We start from the raw sequence: 18,433 nt of genomic DNA, 5'->3' as shown, positions 1-18,433 counted from the left end.
AGACTATCAAGGTCATGAAAAACAAGGAAAGACTGAGAAAATGCCACAGACCAGAGCACACTGAGAAGAACTGACAACTAAATGCAATGTATTGTCTTGAATTGGATCCTGGAACAGAAAGAAATTTTTAATAGAAAAGCTGGTGACATTTTAATAAATTCTAGAGTTTAGTTAATAGTAATGTGCCAATGCAGTTTCTTTATTTTGAAGAATTTACCATGGTAATGTAAGATATTGACAAAGATGAAGACTGAATGAGGCGTTATGTTACAATGAATTCCCTTGAGTGGTCTTTTGTCCTCAGTTCTTGTAAAAAAATGTGTAGGAATTTCCCAAGTTTTTAATTTTGTTTTATTTTCTTCCTATACTTGAGGGCTTAAGGGTCCCTGGATTACGATCTGGGCTGCTGACCACAAGGTAAGTAGTTCTAATCTACCAGTCTTTCTGTGGGAGAAAAATGAGACTTTCTGCTTCCATAAAGATTTACATCCTCAGAAACCCTATACAGGTTCGCTATGAGTTGGAAACAACTCAGTGGCACAGAACCACCACCACCACCATACTTGTGGATTTACATTTTTTGTTTGTTTGTTTGGTCTGCTGCCTGGTAATTGATAAGACTTAAATTGGTTAACATTTCTGAGGTAATCAAGGTTTGGTTGGGCATCAATCTGATAGGGAGACCCTCAACTAGGAAACAATGAGGTTTGTCCTATGCCAAACCAATTCTCTGCTGTTGAGTTGATTCTAACTCAGTGGTCCTGTTGTGGTCCTGTTGTTGTTTATTGCTGTTAGGTGCTGTCAAATTGATTCTGATTCATAGCAAACTTATTTATAACAGAACAAAACACTACTTGGTTCTGTGCCATGCTCAAAATCACTGTTACATTTGAGCCCATTGCTGCGCCATTATGCCAATCTATCTTGTTGGGAATCACTGCTTTTTTGCTATTTTCTACTTTATCAAGCATGCTTCACTTCTCCTGGGACTAGTCCCTTCTGATGATATATCTGAAATATGAGAGACAAATATCTCCATCTTGGTTTCTAAGGAGCATTCTGATTGTACTTCTTCAAACAAATATTTGTTTGTTCTTCTGGTAGTCCATGATACTTTTAACGTTCTTCGTCAACACATTAACTCAAATGCATCAATTTTCAATGGTCTACCTTATTCACTGTCCAACTTTTACATGCATTTGAGGTGACTAAAAATACCATGGCTTGGATCAGGCATACCTTAGTCCTCAAACTGACATTTTTGCTCTTAAACACTTTAAAGAGGTCTTCTGTAACAGATTTGCCAAGTGCAATATATCACTTGATTTCTTAATTGCTGCTTCCATGAGGGTTGATAGTGGATCCAAGCAAAATGAAGTGTTTGATAACTTCAATCTTTTTTCCATTTATCATGTTATTTATTGGTTCATTGGTAAGGATATTTGTTTTGTTTACATTAAGGTGCAATCCATACTGAAGGCTGTAGTCTTTGATCTTCATTCATCAATAAGTATTATAAGTCCTCTTCGCCTTCAGCAAACAACGCTATATCATCTACATATCACAGGTTGTTAATTAGTCTTTCTCCAGTCATGATGTCACATTCTTCTTCATCTAATCCAGCTATGAGTTCAAGGACTGGCTGGTGGTATGAATCACCAACCTTGTGGTTAGCAGTCCAGTGCTGAACTTAGGACTCCATTTTGCTCTTAGAATCCTTTAAATATTTCAAGTCAAGGCTTGAGTTGTTTTCTTTAGTTCTTTCAGCCTTAGAAATGCTGAGCGTGTTCTTCCCTTTTGTTTTCTACCTCCAGATCTTTGCATATTTCATTATAATATGTAACTTTGTCTTTGAAATTTTCTGTCTGGCTCTTTAGCTCCTCATTGCTTTCATTTGCTTTAGCACCTCTACACTGGAAAGTAAGTTTCAGAGTATCTGCTGACATCCATTTGGTCCTTTCCTTCTTTCTTGTCCTCCAAATGACCTTTTACTTTCTTCCTGTATGATGTTCTTGATGTCATTCCACAACTCTTCTGGTCTTTGGTCATTAGTATCTAATGCTTCAAATTTGTTCTTGAGATGATCCCTAAATTCAAGTGGGATATGTCATATTTTGGCTCTCGTGGGCTTGTTTTAATTTTCTTCAGCTTCAGGCTGAACTTGCATATGAGCAATATGGTCTCTTCCACAGTCTGCCCCTGACTTTGTTTTGGCTGATGATAGAGTACAGTGGAGGGTCAGAGGAAAAGAGGAAGACCCCCAACGAGATGGATTTGCCAAGTGGCAGCATCGATGGACTCAAGCGTGGCAGCAGTAGTGAAGTTGGTTTAGGATTGGGCAGTATTTTGTTCTGCTGTGCATAAATTCGCTATGAGTCGATGCTGATTCGATGGCACCTAACAACAACAACCACATGGAACCTTTCAACTGTCTCTAGCCACAGATGTAGTCAATTTGATCTCTGTGTATTCCATCTAGTGAGGTCCATCTGTTCTAAACAACATAAAAGTTCATCTATTCATAGCACTTCAATATTCAATATTCTGTGCTGAGAGTGTTTGACTGCTACTCACAATGGTTTCAGTGGCAAAACATTAAAAAAATAGTCTGTTTCTCCTTCCTAGTCTGTCTTAGTCTGGAAGCTCAGCTGAAACCTGACTACCATGGGGAACCCTGCTGGTATTTAAAATATCCATGGCATAATTATTAGTATGACAGCAGCATGCAAGCCACCAGAGTGCAACAAACTTACAGATGAGAGGCGGAAAGACCTTGTCCAACAAAATAAAACTGCTTCATAGAGATTCTGAGACAGATCTTTACAGAAGCATACTGCATCTTCTTTCTCATTGCTTTCAACCATTGACTTTTAGTTAGCAGCCCAAAGCTAAACACACTGCTTCAGGAGGGCTCCATATGTCCTATGTTGTTGTTGTGAAGTGCTGTTGAGTCGATTATGACCCATAGTGACCCTGTATAGGGTTTCCAAGGAGCAGCTGGTGAGCTTGAGCCACTAACCTTGCAGTTCAAATGACTTTGCAGTCTGATGCATTAGCCCACAGCGCCATACCATAACTCCTGGTGGAATAAAGCACAGAGGTTTTAGGATCTTTAGGGTGAGAGCTGTGAGAGTGGAACATCCATTAGGATAAAAAAGCCCTGTACTGGAAAGTCTATCGTTGTTGTTAAGTGCTATTGAGTCAGATCCAACTCATAGGACCCTGTGTATAGGATTTATGAAGAGGAGCTGGTGAGTTTAAACTGCTGACCTTGCAGTTCACAGGAGGATACGTATGTTCCTTTGACATGTTGAGGCACTATGCTAAGCCCATTCTAGGACCTTATTTCATGTATATCATATCTTTCTTTGTTATACTGAAATTGCAATTGCAGATATGGTGATTCTGTGAGCTTTGTAGGCATTACAATGAATTATTGAACCCAGTAGTGTGTTATGGAATGACTGGTGTCAGAAACAATGAGGAAGTTGAAAAGTAGGACCTCTGGCTCATAGCAGTCAGCTTTTACTAATTCTTAGAGTCAAAGCTATCCTTCATGAGATTAGTTAAGAAGTGATATGCAAACTCTCTGTACTGTCTTTGTAACTTTTCTATAAATTTAAAATTATTCTAAAAAAATATTTAAAAGTTACCATATTTTACCATGTTATGTTATATTTATCAGAAATCTCCCGGGAGACGTGGAACAGGAAAATGAACAAGACGTGGGATAATATGAAAAAAGTTAAGGTAGCTGAAAACCATCTGAAAACAGTGATTCCTCTGCAGTGTATCACAGTAGTTATGATTCCTTTAACTTCTTGCATTTTGAGGCATATCTGAAATGTGTAAGGTTTTTATGACAAGTTGCTCTTATTAGTTCTGGGAAAAGTGTTAGGAACAAAATGATATGATTTGGAGAACTGTTTTAAAAGCACTCCTCAAACATCCTTTCCAACCTTTGACATGATTTCATTTCAATCTTCTCATCAATTCAGTTCCTTGGATACATTTAGAAATTATTTTTTTTCCTATAATGATAGTTTCTTCTTTTCCCCAGTCTAGATGGACCACCCTTTAACATACTGTAATGTTATAAAAGAATTTAGGACTTCTGGTATAGTGCTGTAGGATAAACACTGTACCGTTAACCACAAGCTTGGCAGCTCAGACCCATCAACCTTTCCTGGGAAACCCTGTACAGGGCTGCTGCTATGAGTTGGGACTGACTCAACAGCACTTAACATCAACAACAACATCAAAGAATTTCAAGAAACTAAAAGGAAAAAAGATTGTGAGCCGATAGACCACTTGAACTATTAGTATCAGGAGTTTGCTGCAGATTTTAACAATTTGGGGCATATTGTTCACATATTCTTTTTTGTTTTTAACCTTCCAAGTGTTAACATATAGTATGCAAAAACAAAAACGGAAAACTGCGTTACCAAAAGAAACACAGAAATCTATTAAAAAGATAAATTTTAATAATGATTTTGATCCAACATGTTAAACAATTACTGATGTACTCATTTAAATAACTTAGTATCTAAAATTTCAAAGTGAAATAATTTAGATTAATCCTGCAGTTTTAGAGACATGTATCTTTTTAAAGGACCTTCCCAAGTTTGATGTCTCTAAGTAAGTCTTTGGTTTCATTTACCTCTAATTAATTTCTCACTAAGTATGTAAAATTAATCTGATCCTTTCCCTCTAAATTAAGAAACATGCTAAAATTAAAGTTTACACAGAATATCTTCTTGTTGTTGTTTAAGTGTCGTCGAGTCTGTTCTGATCTATCGTGACCCTGTATAGGGTTTCCAAAGTGCAGCTGATGAGCTTGAACCGCTGACCTTGCAGTTCAAACTGATTTTGCAGTCCAGCACATTAACCCACAGTGCCACACCAGGACTCCACACATAATATTTTAGGTATTACATATGTACATAGTTCTGCACAATGTACAACTAAAACATTTAAATGAAATTTGTTCATGGCAAACATTAAATGGTTTAAATAGAAATGAGTTCTATTCACATTTTAATGAAACCATTAGTTGTTTCAACATTTACCTATGCGAGATCCCTAGGTGGTGTGTTGTTGCTGCTCTTATGAAACCATGGCTTGTTTTCAGGCAGTGCTTTATATACATATACATTAATGCCATATGTCCAAGTTTAATATTTTTCAAGTGATTGCCACTTTGTTGCCATTGTAGATGTCTTAGGCTATCAGAATTTTTTTTCAACTAAAGTTGTGTTGTTATTGTTATGTGCCGTGGAGTCGATTCCGACTGACTCATAGCGACCCTGTACAGAGTTTCTGAGGCTGTAAATCTTTACAGGAGCAGAAAGCCTCATCTTTCTCCCACGGAACAGCTGGTAGTTTTGAACTGCTGACCTTTTGGTTCGCAGCCCGATTCGTAATCACTACGCTAAGTAGGAAGCTATATTAATGAAAATAGCGGAGTAGAGAATTCTGGAGGCATTGCCTCCCCAGAAACATTAAAAAAGTTGGCAAAAACCTCTCAGAATCAACCTTATCAGAGCTCTGGAAGTTAGTCAGAGGTTTGCAGCAACCAAGCAAACATTTGTCAGAAGAAAGGTCAATGAAATGGGGTAGGAGATCTTTGCAGTGTTTAAACTTTCCTAAGCTCCATCCCCCCCTCCCCCCAGCATCCTAGTAGCTTTGAAAATAACAGCTTGTGTTTGTGGTGTTGGCACTTGATTCTGGGGGAGCACAGTAGGCCTTGTTCCTAAGGAATTGTACTTGTCTGTTTTGACCTGACTGAAGCTTCCCCAGTGACTGTCACAGGAGAGCCTCTTTGTTTTGCCTTCTCAGAACTTCATCAGGGTGGAATGGCTATGTGGTCTTTCAAAGCAATAATAGTCAAATAAAGTAGCCACTGCCACCAGGGGCAAAAGAAGCAGTTCAATCAAACAATTTATCAGGTGATCACCCCGGGCAAAAAGGAACAATTAGGGCAAACAACAGATACACAGAGAGAGCCTAAGAGGAGAGGCCAAGGAGTAAGATTATTTGTGGGTAATGCAGGCTTTGAAAAGTTGATGTAGATAGTCACACACATGCTCAGTGTAGTATGCCTAGGTTAGTTAGTATCTTTGGTAGGTCTTTAGGCTCAAGTCAAGAAGGAGCTCTGGTAGCATAGTGGTTATGAAACAGGCTGCTAACCTCAGGATCAGCAGTTAGAAACTGCCAAATGTTCTGCAGGAGAAAGATGAAGCTTTCTGCTCCCGTAAAGATTTACCACCTTGGAAAACCTGTACAGGGTCACTATGAGTCGGAACCGACTCCACGGCACATAACCACCATCAGCTCCAGTCAAGTAGGAAGTGTAAGGTAAACAACCTAGCTAAACACTGGAGTGACCTTGGCTCAAAGCCTATTGTATATCACTTCAGTCCTGGTGTGGCGCTGTGGGCTAATGCGTCAGACTGCAAAGTCGTTTGAACTGCAAGGTTGGTGGTTCAAGCTCACCTGCTGCTCCTCGGAAACTCTATAAGGGTCACTCTGGGTTGGAATAGACTTGACAGCACTTAACAACAACAACAACAACAAACACTGGAGTGACCTTAGCCCAGAGCCTATTGTATGGAAAGACCTGAGTAATATGTTTCCTTTTCTTTCTTTAATATTGTAATTTTTAAAATGTCTCCTTTTCAACAACAAATTATGATGCATGAAAATTAAAAAATAATAATAAAAAAAGGCCCAAGTATGATTCATTTACAGTCCATCCTGAGAAAGGGAAAGCAAGAAGAATGAAGAAAAATGAACAGAGGCCTTAGAAACTTGTGAAACACCTACAAACATGTCAACATATGCATGATGAAAGTCTCAGAAGTAGAAGAGAAAGAGAACAGAGCAGAGAGAGAATAGTTGAAGAAATAATGGTCAAAAGCTTCTCAAATTTTATAAAAAGACATCAATCTACACACCCAGGAAACTCAAGAAACCTTGAATATAGGATACTCAAAAAGATCTATACAGAAACACATTATAGAAAAAAAGCAAAGCAAAGTAAGGTAAATTCTTACCATCCAGCATCCTTATTTTGCTGATACATCTCCCAAGTATAGCATAAAATTAAAATATAGCACACCAAAATCAAAGGTAAAGGGAAAAAGAAAGTTGTTATTGTCAAGTAAAGTGTATACCTGTAAAATGAGAGAGAGAGAAGATATTACTGTTATATTCATGATGCTAGGAATTAGCTTTTATAATTTATGAGGCATAATTCTCTGATTTTTCATGTCCCAGGATAAAAGTCTTTGGGGTAAATCTAAGGATCTTTGGGTACTTTCATGTGGGGAAGAAGTCAAGTTCTTCATCGTTCACTGACAATGATGCTTGTCTTTTTTTCAGGCAAGCTCAGCTCTACTGAGTGCAGAACAATGAGGCTATTTACTATTACTGCTACCTTTATTACAATTATTAACCAAAACAATAGTCAACAGCATAACATATTATGTAGTAGGCACTGTTTCGACCACTTGTCGGTATGATTATCTTACTGTGGTGGCTTGTATGTTTCTGTGAGGTTAGAAACTATGTACCAGTATTTCAAATACCATTAGGATCACCTATGGTGGACAGGTTTCAGTGGGCTTTCAGATCAAGATAGAATAAGAAGAAAGACCTGGCAATCTATTTATGAAAATTAGCTGATGAAAACCTTAATGATCGCAACAGAATATTGCCTGACAAGCTTGTTTCAGGCATGGCATCAGGAGGAATCAATCATTATAGGAGGATATTATTTTTGGTGAAGTAGAGGGCCAATGAGTGCATGGGAGATCCTCAGTGATACAGATTGGCATTATAGCTGCAACATGATGGTAATTGTAGAGAGAAAGGATCATGAAGGACTGAACAATGTTTTGTTCTGTTATATGTCCATAAGGTTGGAGTACACATGACCATATATATATGACTTGATACAGACTTGATGGCAGCCAGTAACAACAGCAACAATAAAAGGCACTGTTGTAAGTGCTTTATGCATGTTAAGCCATTTAATTTATGTGACCCTGTGAATATGGAGCACGATGACCCTGTAGGATAAGCACTGAACTGTGAACCACAAACTTGGTTGTTTTTGCATACAAGCTACTCCTCAGAGAAAGTGAGGCTTTCTGCTTCTACAAAAATTAACAGTTTCTTAAATTCTACAAAGGATCACTATGAGTTGGAACCGACTTGACAAGATTAACAACAACATGAATATGATGTCATTATTATCCTCGTGTTATAGAAGAAGGAACTGAAGCACAAAAGGGTTAAGTAGCTTTCCCAGATTTACCCAGCTAGTAAGTGGAAGAGAAGGGGATTTGAACACAGGATTGGCAGTTGTGCTCTAGAGCCCATTCTGACTATAGTACCAGATGTCCTTTCAATGGACTTGAAAGAGGGCAAGTCTGCTTTTGGTGCCCCTCCAGAGGGAATTCTCAGATGAGTTAACTCCATTCCTGCACAGATATCACATGTCCTCTTTCCCGGCAAAATCCTGGCAGCTGGGAAAGAAGACAGACTCCAGATAGGTGGCTGTGGACAGGAAAATACCTGGGACCAAAGTACAGCATGCCACTTCCAGTCTCAGAGCATCTCAAGGTTTAACAGCAAAGGATGCCACCTCAGAGCATCCTTTATGACTATCAACTCAAAATAGCAGCATCAGCATCAGCTATAGATTTGGAATAGTTAATCTTTAAAAAATTTCTCTCACTTTTTATAAGATCATATAGTGAGTATCAGGTTGCCCTTTTAGGCAGGTGTCGGGGGTGGGGGGACCTGTATTAGCCTATCAGCCATGAATGATTAAATATCATTTCACCAGTTGGTTCTAATTGATTGGCTGTTGGTGTTTGTGAGCGCAGCCAATACTGGTAGGAGAAATAATGAACAATCTTACCATTATTGCACTCATATGAAGATTTCCTTCCTGAATTTGTGGCCTTGAAGGGCCTGTACCTCCTCTACATCATGTGGAAATGATGCATCCATTAGACAAGTGATGGACTAGGAAAAGAAATTTGCCAGGCTATTTTGAGATAATGTATAGAGAAAGCATCTTGCACGCACAGCACCTGGTCCTTAAAAACCTAAATATCCCATTGCATTTGAGAGAAGTCTGACTCATAGTGATCTTATAGGACAGAACAGAAATGTCCCACAAGGTTTTCTAGAATATAAACTTTACAGAAGCAGACTATTACATCTTTCTTGTTGTTGTTAAGTGCTGTTGAGTCTGTTCGGATTCATAGCAACCCTATGCACAACAGAACGAAACACTGCCCAGTCCTGCATCATCCTCACAAGTTTTATGTTTGAGCCTACTGCTGCTGCCTTGGTGCCAATCCAGTTCACTGGGGTCTTCCTGTTTTTCACTGATCCTCAACTTTTTATGCATGATGTCCTTCTTCAGGGACTGGTCCATCCTGATAACAGATCCAAAGTACGAGAGACGAAGCCTCACCATCCTAACGTCTAAGGAGATTTCTGGCCGTACTTCCTCAAATTGACATTTTTGCTCTTGAACACCTTAATTGCCTAATGCGACACTTTGCTTGATTTCTTGACTGTTGCTTCCATGAGTGTTGATTGTGGATCCAAGCAAAATGAAGTCTTTGACAACTTCAATCTTATCCATTTATCATAATGCTACTTATTGGTCCAGTTATATTTTGATTTCTTTGCATCGAGGTGCAATCCATACCGAAGGCTGTGGTCTTTGATTTTCATCAGTAAGTATTTTAAGTCCTCTTCACTTTCAGCAAGCAAGGCTGTATCATCTTTCTTGTTGTTGTTATGTGCTGTGGAGTAGGTTCCAACTCATAGCGACCCTGTACAGGGTTTCCAAGGGTGTAAATCTTTACAGGAGCAGAAAGCCTCATTTTTCTCCTGTGGAACAGCTGGTAGTTTCGAACTGCTGACCCTGAGGTTAGCAGCCCGATTTGTAACCACTACGCTAGCAAAAGTACTAATCCCTTTGCCATCCAGTTGACTCTGACTCATAGTGATTGCATTTGTTACAGAGTAGGCGTGCTCCATAAGGTTTTCCTGGTTAAAATCTTTACAGAAATGGGTAGCTAGGCCTTTCTCATGTGACACATCTGGGTAGGTTCGAACTGCAAACCATTTGTACCACCCATTAACCTGGTCCTTAAGAAACAATCAAATTTATTTTAGCCATGGACTTCCAATGCTATATTTAAATATTTCAAAAAGGAATTTTGTACTTAATTTTTCTTTTCAAATTAAGTTAGAAGCACAGAAATGGCTGTGTGAAGTCAATAGTGATAAGGTTTGATTCTGTAAAATGTGTAGACTTTCTTGGAAAAGTCTGACTTTGCTTGATTGCTGAATTCCTAGCTTGTCTGGTACCATTTGTCTATTAAATTCATGTTTAAATGAGTTTGCAACCACTGAGGTTACATGATTAAATTCAAAATATTTTTATAAAGATTACCAGAAGAGTAAACACCCATCTCCTTAAAGTCAAACTACTAACTTGATTTTGGAAAGCAGAGATCTAAGTGGTGAGATTGACAAGAAGAGGATCCCTAAGGATACTCCAGCAGGTTACTCACTGTTGATAAGAAGGATGAACAGGACAGGTTACCAAATAAGCAAGGTAAGCACAGGCGTACTTTGCTTACTAATCTGTAACCACCAGTTTTACATATTCATCACATGAAACCCATGTGACATTGTTCATTACAGATTTATAAGTAAGCACAAGAAAACAAGTGCTTACCTTGCTTATTAGATATTCCTTAACAGGATTGTAAATTTGAAAAGAGGCTTTCATTTTGTAGGAAGGTACTGTGGGTTTGGGAGAGAGACAGATGCCAGTCATATGTAGAAGTAGAATCTTTGATGTGAAAAAATGTGAATTTGTTTACTACAGATTAGTAGGTAAGTACAAGCAAGCCTGTGCTTATCTTGTTTATTGGATACTCCAACTCTGAAGACTAAGTACTTCACAACTTATTACAACTCTATTTTTCTTAAGTCTTAACTTACCAGAGTACATCGTCAGGGGATGCTAAATCAAAAGCACAACTCTCGACGCCGTCTTTAAATTTGATGACTTTTGAATAGAGCCAGACAGGCAATGCCAAAATAAAGGAAGCTGCCCAGAGGCCCAAATTGATGCAGATGGTCTTATACCTTGTTCTCCAGCTCCTAAGTCGAAATGGTTGGACAAGAGCCAAGTACCTGCAAAGCCAGTTAAGAAGGGGTTGGGAGCAATCCATAAAAGCAATGATCTTCAAGGATAAAAGGTTCATGACAAGAGTAAATTATTAGTACTATTAACCTCCCTGAAGTACACCTTATCAAGTAAAAAAAAAAGTTATCTTTTCTAAGAGCTGGCTAGTACCTATAGAGAAAACAACTCTTTACCCTGAAAGTTTGAGTAAATCACTCATCAAAATAGTTGTCATTTCCACAAATGCATTGAAAATTCTGGTAAAATTCTGCAGTGCAAATTGCTACTTTACAGATGTCTGTCCTTTGTGAGGACTCCTGGTGTGGTGCTGTAGGATCAGCACTGGACTACCAACCATAAAGTTGGCAGTTCAAAACTACCAGCTGCTCCTCATAAACCCTATACAGGTTGCTGTAAGTCGGAACTGACTTAATGGCACCTAACATCAGTTCTTTATAAAGGAGACTCTTCACAGAAATTTCCTCCAGAAGGAACTGAACCTCTTCCCAGTAGGATGTACTGACACAAAAAGAGGAAGGAGGAAAGTATGGGTCTGATATGTGAATCCCCAGCAAGAGGAGGTTAGGCACATCCAGTCAACATTTTGTCCATATGACTGTACAATAGAGTCTCCAGGCTCTTGGAGGTTCTGCTTATAGAAATCACAGTGAAGACAAATGAGCATGACTAGACAATGCAAATTCCCCAAGGAATGTGGGCTAGAGGATGGAGGGAGAAATGGATTAGTAAGATGCCTTTAATATATATATATATATATATATATAAGATCTAGGAAAAGGTTAATTATCAATGAAACTTGAAATCATGACTTATCAACCTCCAACAAATCAAAAACTTTCAGAGCCAATTAAAAACTGAAACATGAAAAGAGTTCAGATATAGAGGGAAGAGCATTTGAGTAAACAGTTTTGCTGGGGGTGGTGGTGGGTGGAGATGGAAGACAGTATTAGGAATAAAATAAAAGTACAAGATATTTTTGTAGTTGTTAGCTGTCATTGAGTTGACCCCCAATTCATGGAGACCCACTGCTAAACAGACTTAAACACTGCCTGGTTCTGGTCACCCCAATGATCTGCTGCAGATGGACTATTATGATTCATAGGGTTTTCTTTCACTGAGATTTGGGAGTAGATTGTCAAACGTTTCTTCCTCATCTCTCTTAGTCTGGAAATTGCTAAAATCTGCCCATATAAAATATAGCAACTCTCAACCTACCATTAACAAATGGGAGGTGGTTTTGCATGAGGCGAATGGTCTGGAAATTGAGAAATCTTCCATCGAACACTACTGCTCCCCAAAGGTGGTTTTCATTGGTCACTTAATTGTTTCCAACTATTTGTAGAGCTTAAAATGAAGACTCATAACAATATGAGAATCCCTATTCTGTTGCTACTTCCATTGTGTAAAAGAGACAGACATTTTACATTCAGTTTAAAGACTTGACAGCATGAGAGAGAACACCCCCCCACCCCCAAGAGCTCCTCCTTCAGCACACTCTAACTATAACACTTGAGGCTAAAGTAAAAAGACGTGCACTGTGACGGGAGTGGGCGCCATGCTGCTGGAGAAGGGGGTGAGGTCATAATTGTACAGCAGCTCAGCCATCATTCTTTTTGGACATTAATGGAGGCATGTGGCAATATATTGGGGAACTCTTCTCTGTTTGTTATCCCTCCTTTAGTAGTTTTCCATTGTCTTTCAGGAAATATGTGGAATTCTTACCATGACCACAAGGTCATTCTCTACCTCGCCCAAACTGGAGCTTGTGACACTCTCCAGGTGGCCTTCCTTCAAAGAGCTCTTCCCTTTTCAGGGCTGGGCACATGCTATTTCACCTGCCTGGAAAGAACAGCTTCTCCTTCCTGATATTCCTTTAGGTCCCAAATTAAATTACCTCTTCCCCAGAGAAGCCTCTCTGGAGGGCCCATTACAGTAAGTGGAAACTCGAGGTGGCCTCTGCATTTCCTTCCTACTTATCATCACTGTGTGGACTTACAGATTTGCCCTTGTAACTCTTTACCTAACACCAGTGTAGATACCACTGAAATAACAGCCACACGAGGGCAAGAATCTTGGCTAGTAGTTTAATGCTGCTCTGTCTCCTACACCTGGTGCAGTTCCTGACATATTGCCCATCCTCAACAATAAGTAGTTGTTGAATGATGAATGAATAGGAGACTTTGGCTCCTACTCACGGACCTTTGATAATCCAGGTAATGTATTTATAAAATAGCCAATAATAAAAGTCTAGGTAGATTTTAGCTAGCGACAAATATCTTTAATACTTTGATCATTTACAAAATGTCTTTAGTATTTCTGAGAAAGAACAAATGAAGGTGTTATTAAAAACCCTTCATTATATTGGCAATGAAAAAGTATACTATATCTAAACCATAAGACCTATGGATGGCATTGTCTTTTGGTTCTGGCCTTATAAAGAAAACTCCATTTCTCTCCTATAAATGGTTTATTACAGGTTTTGTTGCACATTTATGAATTTCGTGGAGATAGAAGTATGATAAATGTTAGTGAGGAAAAAGATTCAGTTGTATAGAATCTTCATTTGTCTCTGCCACATAATCCTCTATAGCAGGGGTGGGGAACCCTTTTTCTGCCCAAATTCTAGCATCATTTGCAGGCCATATAAAATTATCAACTTAAAAATTAGCCAGCTATATTTGGTCAACCATTTAATATGATGACATGGAGCTGTAGGATAATGCATTGGGCCTCAAGGTCAGTTTGAAGTACAAGGTTGGTGGTTCAAGTTCACCAGCCAGTACTTGGAAACCCTATACAGGGTCGCTATGAGTCAGAACAGATTCAAAGGCACTTAATAACAACAACATGATAGCTGAAACTGCGATTGCCTTGGCAGGGCCAGATAAAATGATTTCGCAGCTGATGTTCCCTATACCTTCTAAAGTGAGGGCAGGGAGAAGGAAAGGGCCAGATTGTTTTAACTCTAAAATAAATTTTAGTACACTGTATCCATCCCAGATTAAAAAAAAAAAATTTCTTTTTCTTAGTTATACATACACAGCAAGAAGAAATTCTATCATCATTAAGGACTATATACACTTGACTTTGTTCCAAGGCAGTAAGTAAATGTCCCTTTGCTTTAAGTGAGGTTTTCAAAAGGAGGAAAAATGCCCATATTTAAAATAGGCCCAGGCTCTCCTATCTCCAAGGTATTGGGTATAAAGAAGCTTTTCTTATCAATGAGGAACAGGTCTGCTATCAATAAGTTTGTTCATTAAGATGCTTATCTAAAGAGAGCCTGGTGTGGGTGGGATGCTCTCCCTAGTGTTTAAATCCATATCACTGGATTCTCTTTTAGACACAGGCCAGCATTGGCTGGCATCAGCTGAGCTCACCAGTTCTATGTTGTTATTGTTGTTGAGTGCCGTTGAGTCGATTCCGACCCATAACAACCCTGTATAAGGTTTCCAAGGAGCAGGTGGTGAGCTTGAACCACCAACCATGCAGTTCAAACAACTTTGCAGTCTGATGCATTAGACCACAGTGCCACACCAGGACTCAACCAGTCTTATTCAATACATTAATTTTAAAAATATGGTGTAAGTTATAAACTGACAACATTATCCTAAAGACCTACTTAAAAGGGAGAAAGAGAAGCACTCAGAAGTTTTGGATGGACGCCGGGAAATTCAACACTTTCTTTAAGATAGACATTCATTTACTTGATTCTTTCATCTAATTATTTTTGGAGTCCTGGTGTGGCACTGTGAGGGAATGCACTGGACCAAAAGGTTAGTTTGAACTGCAAGGTTGGTGGTGCAAATTCACCAGCCACTCTTCGGAAATTCTATACAGGGTCACTGTGAGTTGGTACTTACTCAATGGCACTTAACAACAACAATTATATGTGGAAGGGGAGTTCTGGTGTGGTACTACGGTGGTGTGGATCGTTAACTGCAGGGTCAGCAGAGCAGACTCACTAGTTGCTCCTCAGAAACCCTACACAGAGTTGCTATGAGTCAGAACTGACTTGATGGCACTTAACAACAACAACAATCTGTGGCAGGAGTCCTTGTGTGATGATGTAGGATAAGCACTGAACTGTTAAACTTCAGACTCACTTGTTGCTTCTTGGAAACCCTACACAGGGATGCTATGGGTTGGAACCAACTTGATAGCACTTATCAACAGCAAATGTGGCAATTTACTTCTGTAAAGATTTACAGCCCTGGAAATTGTATGGGGCAGTTCTACTCCATCCTTACAGGTTGCTAAGAGTCAGAATTGACTTGATGGCAGTGAGTTTGGTTTTAGACTGTATGTTAGGCATCGCTACATAGGTGTCTGGGACCTATCAATGAACAAAGATTCTACTTCTGTGGAGTTTACATTTCAAGAGTTGTTGTTAAGTGCTCTGAGTAGGATATGATGCATAGCAACACTGTATAGGATTTCCAAGGCTGTAAATCTTTGTGGGAACAGAAAGCCTCATCCTTTTCTTGCGGAGCAGCTAGTGAGCTTGAATCACTGACCTTGTGGTTCGCCATCCAGTGCTGATCCTATAGAGCCATTGCACTCCCCATTTCAAGAGTGCTTGTTGTTAAGTGCCATCAAGATGGTTCCAACCCTTAGCGACCCTGTATAGGGTTTCTGACAATTGGATGGTGAGTTCGAATCACTGCCTTTGAGGTTCAAACTGACTTTCCTTATCCTACAAGTGCCACACAAGGACTCCCATTTCAAGGGTTTTGTTGTTGTTAAGTGCCATCAAGTCGGTTCCGGCTCATAGTGACCATGTATAGGGTTTCCAAGGAGCGACTAGTGAGCTTGAACTGCTAACACTGCAGTTCAGACCAACCGTGCTATCTACACCAGAGTGTTGTTGTTGTTGTTAAGTGCCGTTAAGTCAATTCTGACCCATAGCAACCCCGTACAGGGTTTCTGAGGAGCAGCTGGTGAGCTTGAACCACTGACCTTGCAGTTCAAATGGCTTTGCAGTCTGGTGCATTAACCCACAGTGCCACACCAGGACTCAACACCAGAGTAGGGGTAGCTAAATAATTACTTAAATATTTAAAGCAAGGTAAAAAGAAACAAAAGTGGATCCGGGGTAAGGATGACAGAATTGTTGAGTTGGGGAGATGGAATAGGACATAGAAGGTGACTGAGATTTAAGTGGATTGTTCTTCCAAACTGCATATAACTGTTTTTTATGGTTGTCTTTATGGTCGTCTTCGGGGGCTGTTTCTACATGAGGATAGCTGCTAAGCCGTGGCTGTTTCTACATGAGGCTGTTTCTACATGAGGATAGCTGCTAAGTCTTGGTATCTCATTGATGAAGGACACATCTTAGCTCTTATGCTTCTCAGAGGCCTGATAGTGAAATTGTTACCAGCTACCTATCCCTAGAGTCAGATGGCCTGAATGTAGATCAGGCTTTGCCCTTCACCAAGTCCACCAGAAGTGGAGCCATCATCATCACCACCATAAATATCACTAGCTTATATAGCTGGTAAATACCACTGAAGCACATTCCAGGATAGTTGAATAAATTTCTAATGTTGTAACATGGCAACATTTTCACTAACCAATGATATTGATGAATATAAATGTTGGCCTTCTTGGTAAAGAGCAATTTCTTCCTAGCTACACGGGAACCCATATGTATTCCCCTGATTACCTCAAGAGAGCTATTGGGTGATACCTTGAGAGTGTGAAATGAGGAACAGAATTAGCCCTGGACAGGGAGTAAGGTTAGAAGTCCTTGTGGCATAGGACTTGGTTAGCTTGACTGCTAACCAAAAGGTCAGAGGTTCAAATCCACAAGGAGAAAGATGAAGCAGTCTGTTTTTGTAAAGATTTATAGCCTGCAAACCCTATGAAGCAGTTTTACTGTTTCTATAGGATCACTAGAGTCCTGGTGTGGCACTTTAGGATAAGTACTGTTAACCACAAGGTTGGTGGTTTAAACCCACCAGTCATTAATTGGAAACTCTATTCTGGGTCGATATGAGTTGGAACTGACTCGATAGCATTTAATAACAACAATAGGGTTCTTAGGAGTTGGAATTGACATGATGGCAATGGGATTAGAGTGAGAAGCTCTGCTTTGGTTCCTGGTGCTGCCATTTGCTCTCCATGAACTTTCAGCAAATCCCTTCACCTCTCTGGACTTCATCTCCCTTGTGGTAGGAATGATGGGGGCAATTTATTCTGGTTTCTAACATTTCATAATTTTCTTTTTGTTTCTTCTTGCAGTGAACTGTAAATAAAACTAAGGTCAAAAGAATGATGAGAGGAAAAGAGAGATTTTAGGGTTTTACATTTTCTGTGAAAAACTAGAGCTTTGTGAAAAATGAAAAAAATTATTAAAGAATGAATCTTATGATGACATATGCAAAGGAAGAGAAGCTTTGATGTTACAAATTAGCACTGATTTTGCTTAAGTTGGAATTCCTTAGAGGAGTACAAATGGCTTTGAATTATATTAAGATCTTTTAAAACATCTTTACTTACCTGTCCACACTCATTACAGTCATGATGGCACTACAGGCAAACTGGTTGCATGTGTCCAGAGATGTGATGATGGTGCAGAGAGGGCCCCCAAATACCCACTCTCCTCCTTGGGCCCACTGGTGAATAAGAAAAGGCATCCCAATGATGTGGACCAAATCGGCCACAGCCAGATTGCAGATATAAATGTCAGGAATTGTTTTTTTTCTTGACCTGAAATAAATGGAAAGAATCTGAGGCGTGACATCAAAAACATGGACCAACTCAATTTACACAACCTGCTAGAAAATCTCACTTACCACAATTATTTTTAATAGTTTAAGTAATATGTACACAAAGGCATATGTGAATATTTAAGCATTTTGTATTATTTATGACTAGTTGTGGTGTGGCACTGTAGGATAAGCAAGGTTGGTGGTTCAAACCCTCTAACTGCTCCTCAAAAACCCTGCACAGGGTCACTATGAGTCAGAAATGACACTCAATGGCACTTAACAACAATGACAGCTGTAATAATAATAAAAAAAATTCAAACCAGTTGTCATCAAGTTGATTCCAGCTCGTGTTGTTGTTGGTTCTTACGTGCCATTGAGTCAGTACCAACTCATAGCTACCCCATGCAAAACAGAACAAAACACTGCCTGATCCTGAGCCAACCTCACAATTGTTGCCTTGCTTGAGCCCACT

The 18,433-nt window shown here is 39.4% G+C and overlaps 1 protein-coding gene across 1 annotated transcript in view; it reads right to left on the bottom strand.

Moving 5' to 3' along the window:
* MCHR2 (melanin-concentrating hormone receptor 2) overlaps window positions 1-18,433 on the bottom strand; it is an 83,263-nt gene that overhangs the window by 10,094 nt on the left and 54,736 nt on the right. Inside the window, exons 2-4 of the mRNA XM_006865856.1 lie at window positions 17,750-17,959; window positions 11,044-11,238; window positions 7,056-7,175 (exon numbers count right to left, since the gene is read on the bottom strand). Of these exons, the coding sequence (XP_006865918.1) occupies window positions 7,056-7,175; window positions 11,044-11,238; window positions 17,750-17,959 (525 nt within the window). The remainder of the gene's footprint in view (window positions 1-7,055; window positions 7,176-11,043; window positions 11,239-17,749; window positions 17,960-18,433) is intronic.

Source organism: Chrysochloris asiatica, unplaced genomic scaffold, assembly GCF_000296735.1.
Source record: "Chrysochloris asiatica unplaced genomic scaffold, ChrAsi1.0 scaffold00084, whole genome shotgun sequence".
Classification (NCBI taxonomy): domain Eukaryota; kingdom Metazoa; phylum Chordata; class Mammalia; order Afrosoricida; family Chrysochloridae; genus Chrysochloris; species Chrysochloris asiatica.
Note: the sequence above shows the minus strand (reverse complement) of the source record. Positions and strands in the feature narration are given on the sequence as shown.